The sequence below is a fragment of the Panicum virgatum genome, chromosome 9N, assembly GCF_016808335.1.
Source record: "Panicum virgatum strain AP13 chromosome 9N, P.virgatum_v5, whole genome shotgun sequence".
Lineage (NCBI taxonomy): Eukaryota > Viridiplantae > Streptophyta > Magnoliopsida > Poales > Poaceae > Panicum > Panicum virgatum.
In genome coordinates this window covers 73595648-73602829 of record NC_053153.1, presented here as the reverse complement: position 1 = coordinate 73602829, position 7182 = coordinate 73595648, and the positions used below count along the sequence as shown (strand labels likewise).

At 50.4% G+C, this 7182-nt stretch overlaps 1 protein-coding gene across 1 annotated transcript; it reads right to left on the bottom strand.

Moving 5' to 3' along the window:
- Positions 1–1550: 1550 nt before the first annotated feature.
- Positions 1551–3754, bottom strand: LOC120690722 (protein spinster-like). The gene is made up of 4 exons (XM_039973502.1): positions 3380–3754; positions 2565–3295; positions 1885–2427; positions 1551–1638 (listed from the first exon to the last, which is right to left on the bottom strand). Exons 1-3 carry the CDS (start codon positions 3671–3673, stop codon positions 2010–2012), a joined length of 1443 nt encoding a protein of 480 aa, XP_039829436.1. The 5' UTR covers positions 3674–3754; the 3' UTR covers positions 1551–1638; positions 1885–2009.
- Positions 3755–7182: the final 3428 nt, after the last annotated feature.

Sequence of the window (7182 nt, the reverse complement as noted above, 5' to 3'; positions counted from 1 at the left end):
TCCGCCCAGCGGTCGAAATCTATTAGCGCTGCTCTCAGAACACTCACTCTTTTTAAAACCTGGGACAATTCTAAAACCTACCTTTCATTGTCAACTACATACATCTACTGTTATAGATTAGAGCAAGGCTAATGGCATACGCCTGCTTCTGGCTGCAAAGAGACGTACTGGTGGTGGACCCTACAGCTAGTTAATGCAGAGCAGAGAGTAATGACCAATCCTACCCAGTCCTACAAGTACGGTCTTTTTGGACGGAGGGAGTACGTCGCACAACCTCTTCGCCCGTCCAAGTGAGCGCTTCACTAGTCGTTTGCTCCCTTCTCTCTTTTACTATCTCTCTTTTCTAAGGATGGATCTAAACATCCGAATTTTTAGAATAAATTTGATATTTTAAAATAGATATGCTTAAAATTTTATGCTAATCTTTTTTATATTATCAAGCATATTATTACACATAAGAATAAAATTTTGTATAAATTTTTTTATGTATTATTTGCTCCCTACAATGAAAAAGGTGAAAAAAGATTTGAATCCGTATCCGATCCGTATTCGAATTTTTATATCTATTATTTGAGAATATATATGATAAATTTGAGGTTTAGTTTTTATGAATCTTTACAAGATCAATGTTAAATACAAAGCTATAAATTTATATAATAAATTATATATCTTATATGTCCATAATCGAAGAAAAATAACCAAAAATCTGACATTCGAATAGACATCCGAATCCACCCTTACTCTTTTCCACATAGAATCTCAGCCAGTTCGACATGGTTGGTTGAGATGCACGAGCCTCCAGAGCAAGTGGGGCCGCATATCAGTGGGAAACCGCAGAGGAACCGCTTGCGTGCTAGCTGCACTGGACTCCGGCGCCACTTGCAGGAGTATGGAGTATAAAATTACCAGTAAGGTGCCAAGATCAAGTCGAGGCATTAACGCATGCTTGGTTGACAGGGAACAAATTTTAGGGCATCCGCAATAATAATAGCTAGTATTAGCTACATAGTCTGCTAACGTGGAGGTAAGAAATAAAAAAAAACTATTTTATATTATTAGATCCACCCATTCCTCTCATGTGTTCTTGAATTACATAAAATAAATTAGCTATTTGCTCGTTGCTACTGCTTACCCTATCCTACTTTTTTTTGTCATATCAGATCTAAGTAGCTAACTAGCTAATCATTGCGGACGCCCTTAGACCTCCTCCAACGATCAAACCGGAGATGTAGCCGGCCAAATAAATTGTTTAATTGATGAATAGTGTAAAAACATCCACGCTAGCGCCGGCTGGCGAAATCGCCAGTGCTAGCGGTAATCACTGGAGGAGGCCTTAGTTCACCTGCTCTGTTCACCTGCTTGTCTGCCAGCCAACCAACCGTGTTTTTCTTTCAAATCAAATTAACCTCAGTCACCAACCAATAATATTTTTCTTTTACAATAAATCAACATCAACTTCAGCCACCAGGCAAAGCTAGCCCAACGGAGCGGTATCACATGAATTGTTTGTGTTGACAAAGTAATGGAAACTAGTGTCTGCTTTTTCGCCATACGAGAAACACGCAAAGCCATAAATTATTGGTGCCAAGATGATCAAACCAAGGCATTGATACTTGTGTGGTTGCCAGGAAATCACCTCTAGGGCCCTGTTTAGTTCCCTTCAAAATTCCAAAACTTTACAAAATTTCCCATCACATCGAATGTTTCAACGCATGCATGAAGTATTAAATGTAGCTAAATAAAATAACTAATTACACAGTTAGATTGTAATTTGCGAGACGAATCTTTTGAGCCTAGTTAACCCATGACGGGATAATAATTATCAAATACAAACGAAAGTGCTATAGTGTTTTACACCCAAATCTTTACGCAACTAAACAAGGCCTAGGTTCAAGAAAACCATATTCACCTCTATATGTTCTTGTAAAAAGATAATCGCATTGCAAAGCACAGGCATTTAACTAGTACAAGTATTTGAAATCCTTACATGCCAGGCAAGTAGAGGCTCTTCATAATTTCCTACTTATCCCGGGTAGTAGAGCCTGGTCCAAGCCATCAGCTGCTGCAGCATGTGCAGCCACACTTGCTTCGCAGTCGTCGTCCTGGTCCTCCGATGCCGCCTGCAAAGCGGCCATCTGGGCCCGCCGTTTGTCGGCGGGGTAGGTCCAGTACAGGGCGGTTAAGGTGAGGCAGCAGATGATGAAAGGTCCGGCGCTCTCCGAGAAGATGGCCCTGCTCAGCGCGTCGCCGTTCTTGCGGTCGGCCTCCGCGCTCTTGCCGGGCGTGCCCGGCTGGTACCCGAACACGCGCTCCGCCAGGATGCCCACGAGGGGCGACCCGAACGATCCCAGCACCGCCCCGAAGCAACTGTCCAGCGCGTACACCGTCGTCCTCGCCTTCTCCGGCACGATCTCCGCGAAGATAGGACTGCAATCGGATGGGATTGAGCAAGTAATTAGCTACTACAGAAAGAACAAGATTTTTTTTTGAAAACTCAGAAAGAACAAGATTTTGCCATTGCCATTAAGGAGATGCCGTGCCCGTGATGCAATCAATGGTCTTACATGGTGGTGGTCACGGGGGTCCAGGAAATGGTGAAGCCGAAGGCGAAGCACACGGCGGTGTACGGGATCACCGCCGAGGGGTCGGCGGGGAACGCGAGCAGCAGGGCGCCGGCCAGCGGCACGGACAACGCGGTGACCGCCTGCGCCAGCGCGACCCGTCCGGTGCGGGGGAATCGCCGCGCCATGGTATCCCCGAGGAACCCCGCGAACAGGATGCCGAGCAAGTTAGCGATGCTGGCCAGGCTGATGAGCATGCTGGTCTGCGCGTGCGAGAACCCGATGAGCTCGAGCCACATGGTGATGAAGTTGAACGCCGACCACGGGAACGACCCGACCACGCCCATCGCCACCATGATCTGAAACGTCGGCACCCTCACCACGTCCTTGGCTTCTCGGACGAGGTCGGCAAGCGTCGCCGTGGGGGCCGCGTCGTCCTTGGCAACGACGGGGCGGGGGTCGGTGGCAAACAGCCACAACAGGGCGGCGATGCAAACGCTGACGAGCGCTACCGCGAAGAACGCGAGCCGCCAGCCAGAGATACCGAGTAAGCTTGTGGGCGCGAGCAGCAAGCCGGAGGAGCTCCCGGCGATGAAGCCTAGGTTCTGCGCCGCCACCACCCACCCGAACGCCCAGCCGCGCGTGGTGTCGTCGCTGCAGTCGGCCACCAGGGAAAAGATCGCCGGCACCGCGACCGCCAGCCCGACGCCGTTGAAGCCCCTCGCCAGCGCCATCTGCAAGAGATCTAGGCGCACTTGTCATTGGGGTGACGGCACGGATGGATTGGATTAATCACAAGGGGCGCTGCGGCTGCGCACCTGTAGGTAGGAGCCCGATGCGCCGACGAGCACGGTGGCGGCGGCCCAGAGGAAGGCCCCCGCGGCGACGACGCGCGCGCGGTCGTAGCGCGCCGCGGCCCACGTCGCGAGCGGGTAGCACAAGGTCTGCACGAGCGCGCGGCACATCGAGAGGTAGCCCAGAGCGGTGGGCGACGCGCCCAGCGCCGCTCCCACCTCCCTGTACACCGCCGGTAGCAGGGCCTCGTCCGCGCGCTCCAGCAGCGCTGCCACGCTCACGAGCGCCAGCGTCCACCGCCGCCGCCGCCCCGCCATTGCTGCTTCTGGCTGACGGATTTGGTAGACTTTATTAAGACACAGCGTTTTGCGAGGGCTCCTTTCACCGTTGAAGCTAATGCCGGTGAGGAAAGAAAAATAATTTTACCGAGCTTCTAATTTATTTTTACTTACCCAAAACCTGTGAATCCGGAGCTAACCAAGGCTTTGTTTAGTTGCCTAAATTTTAGGGTGTAAAATACTATAGCATTTTTTGTATTTGGTAATTATTATCCGATCATAAATTAACTAAATTTAAAAAATTCGTCCCGCAAATTACAGATAAATTGTGTAATTAATTATTTTATTTAGCTACATTTAATATTTTATACATGCGTTCAAAAATTCGATGTGATGGAAAATCTTGTAAAATTTTGGAATTTCGAAGGCAACTAAATAAGGGCCAAACTCTCCCAAACAGGCTCACAAAACTGCACTGAATCCTCCGAATTTGTTCTTTTTTTTTTCCTTCGTACAAACAATAATTCTCGCAAGGAAGCGTGCTCCCCCACCACTTTCCTTCGTACAAACAATAATTCTCGCCAGGAAGCGTGCTCCCCCACCGCACACGGATACGGATGCTACTTTACGCGCCTGTTTTGCAGAGCAACGGACCCTCCAAAAACCACTCCGGCTCCTGTTCCTCTAGTGGAGCGGCTTTATTGGTGGAGCTGAAGCCGTTTTGGAAAACATTTGGTAAAATGGCTTCACCTGTTGAATTGATGTCGTGAAATGTCTAAACTACCCTTCCTTGTATTTTCTTTTTTCCTTCTTATTTTTTCTCTCCTTTTCTTTTTCTCTCCCGTTTACCTTTATTTCCCCCTCTCCTCCTTATCCGTTCAGACGCCGGCCGCGGTCTCCTCTCCTCCTCTTCCACGACATCGGCGGGAGGGCGGGCGGAGCAGGCCCGCGGGCAGGCCATGGCCCCGGGCGGAGCTCGGACGGCGTCGAGCTCACCACCGCGCGCCCCTCTTCCTCCCTCATGGCGAGCCCCCACTCCATCCCTCCGCCCTCCCTTCCCCTCCTCCCCGTCGAGCTGCCGCGCACCGGTCGCGGCGGAGCTCCAGCCCACACCGGCCACGGCGGAGCTCCAGCTCGCGGCGGCCGCGGCGGAGCTCCAGCCCGCGCCGGCCGCGGGCTCCATCGCCGCCGCCCACATGCGTCTCCAGCCGCGGGGCTCAAGCACGGACGGCTAGATCCGGCGGAGGCGCAGGCGGGCGGGCGTTCCGGCGGGATCGGGTCCCCTGCTGCAGTGGCGGGGCAGTAGCGGCGAGCGCAGCGGGGCTCGAGCGGCGGCAGAGGCTGGTGTAACGAACATGGCACCATTTATGCCATTTCGAGTGATTTTGGTGATCGAATGACAACACAACACTTGGACTAATATGATTGTTAAAATGATCATTCTCAGGCTTTTAGGTTCAAGTGATGACAAAAAGAAAGAGAAGATAGGCGTAGCAAGGCCCGAAGGAGCACTCGGATCAGGAGCACCGGAAGAACCGGCGCTATGAAGTTTGGTGCAGAAGGGAATCAAAGCCAAGTCAGCCTAGGCACCGGTTGAACCGACGGGTCAAAAAAGGGGGCATCGGTGCATTGGGCGTCCTATGTTCCAGAGACGATGTCAAGACCCCAGGAGAAGATTCTTCGGCACCGGTTGAACCGGTGAAGCATCGGTGCATACCATCGGTGTAATGACGTCAACTGTCAGGCGAAGATTCTTAAGCACCGGATGAACCGGTGATGCATCGGAACAAAGCATCGGTTCAACCGGTGGTCACTGCATCAGCTGTCAGGACTTCAACGGCTACTTCAGTTTATGAGTGACCGGAAGAACCGATGTTACCCGTGCCAGAGGCATCGGTTCTTCCGGTGATACGCAGATTTTCAGCTGACCGTTGGAGCAACGGCTACAAGACTTGGTGGCCTATATATACGCCTCACCCTGGCCATTTGAAGATTGCTGGAGTTGCTGGACATCCCACACACACACCCAAAAACATCTCCAAGCCTTACAAAAGCATCAAGATCACATCCTTAGCCCTTAGCACACTTTGAGAGTGTTGTGTAAAGGATTAGCTCTTAGTGAGTGAGATTGCAAGGCTTAGAGCCTTTGTGCTGTGGTTCATTAGCGAACCAAAACAAGAGTGTGGTGCGCCGGCACCTTGGAGCGTGAAGCTCGCCGGCAACGTCATCGATCCTCCGACTTGGTGTGGAGCGGCAACGATATCTTTGTGCGGGGGACGTGGAGACCCCCATCCTTTGTGGAGAAGCTCCTTAGTGGAACCCGGAGCCAAGGTGACCGTGATTGTGTTCACGGAAGAGACTTGGTGGCCGAGTAGCAATACTCTTAGTGAGTGCTACAACAACGTGGATGTAGGTGTGCCTTTGTGGCTAACCGAACCACGGGATAAACACCCGCGTCAAGAGTTTGCTATCTCATATCCCGCTCTTTAAGATTCCGCATTTATTACTTGCAACATTTGTGTCTTTACTTTCATAGAGTAGTTTCTTGTTAGGAAAGGCTATATGGTGCATAACTCTTTTGGATAGGGGTTTCACACTAGAACAACCTAGTTGCACATCTACATAACTTGTTTTAGTTTAAGTTTTGTGCAAATTAGTTGGAGCCATATGTCAAAGTTTTTTATTAGTGCCTAATTCACCCCCTCCCCCTCTTAGGCTAGAGCATCCGATCTCTTTCAGCTGGCGCGGGAGGAGGCAGGGAGCAAGAGGAGGGGCAATATCGGATGGAGGGGGCGTAGCCGCTGGAGCCACGAAAACGTGGCTCCACCTCCCGTGTGGAAGCCGGGACTGGCTCCAGCGCGGGCTTCTCGTGTGGAGCCGCAGGCAAAACGCCCGTTTGGGGCCGGAGCCTCTCGCAGAACAGCTCGTGGAGCCCTGCCAAACAGGGCCTACCTTGCAGTTGGAATGGAGTACTGCACAGGAATCCGGTCCACCACACACTATTAAGCGTATTCGTTGGCATGTCAACATTAGTTGGAGTACGTGTGATAATAACACCGGGCCATCCAAGGATGATGACATGTTTTTGCATCTCCTTGTACAATCAACCAAATGCTCCTCTCTGTGAATTATATGGGTCCACCGGTGCAGCTTCAACAACGTTGGCTGGCGATCGCGGTCCTCAAAAGAGATATTTGTGACAAGCCCCTTTCGATCTCGAGAGCCGATGGGGAAGAGAGAACTCGAAGCCGAAGGGGAACGATTAGAACCACCCATAACTTCGGACTTTGGCCGCCATTGACAGTAACCTTATCGAATCACCACTGCCAAAATATAATGTCCATTGGTTGACAACATAGTGCAGGTGTTTTTTTACTAGTCTCGTTAGGAAATATCATCGCAAAGTTGCTAAGAATATCACATCAATTTAATATTGGAATGACATAGAGTCTATTTAGTTACCAAAAAATTTTGGCAATTTTTACAACACTAATTAGGAGTATTAAACGTAGACTAGTTATAAAACTAATTACACGGATGGACGGAAA

What these genes read in the sequence shown, in the direction of transcription:
- LOC120690722 (XM_039973502.1), bottom strand. Translation starts at nt 3,673, where the DNA reads ATGGCGGGGCGGCGGCGGCGGTGGACGCTGGCGCTCGTGAGCGTGGCA. An exon ending in CATCGGGCTCCTACCTACAG is followed by an intron (nt 3,296 to 3,379) that starts GTGCGCAGCCGC and finishes GATCTCTTGCAG; the next exon opens with ATGGCGCTGGCGAGGGGCTT. An exon ending in ACCCCCGTGACCACCACCAT is followed by an intron (nt 2,428 to 2,564) that starts GTAAGACCATTG and finishes ATCCGATTGCAG; the next exon opens with TCCTATCTTCGCGGAGATCG.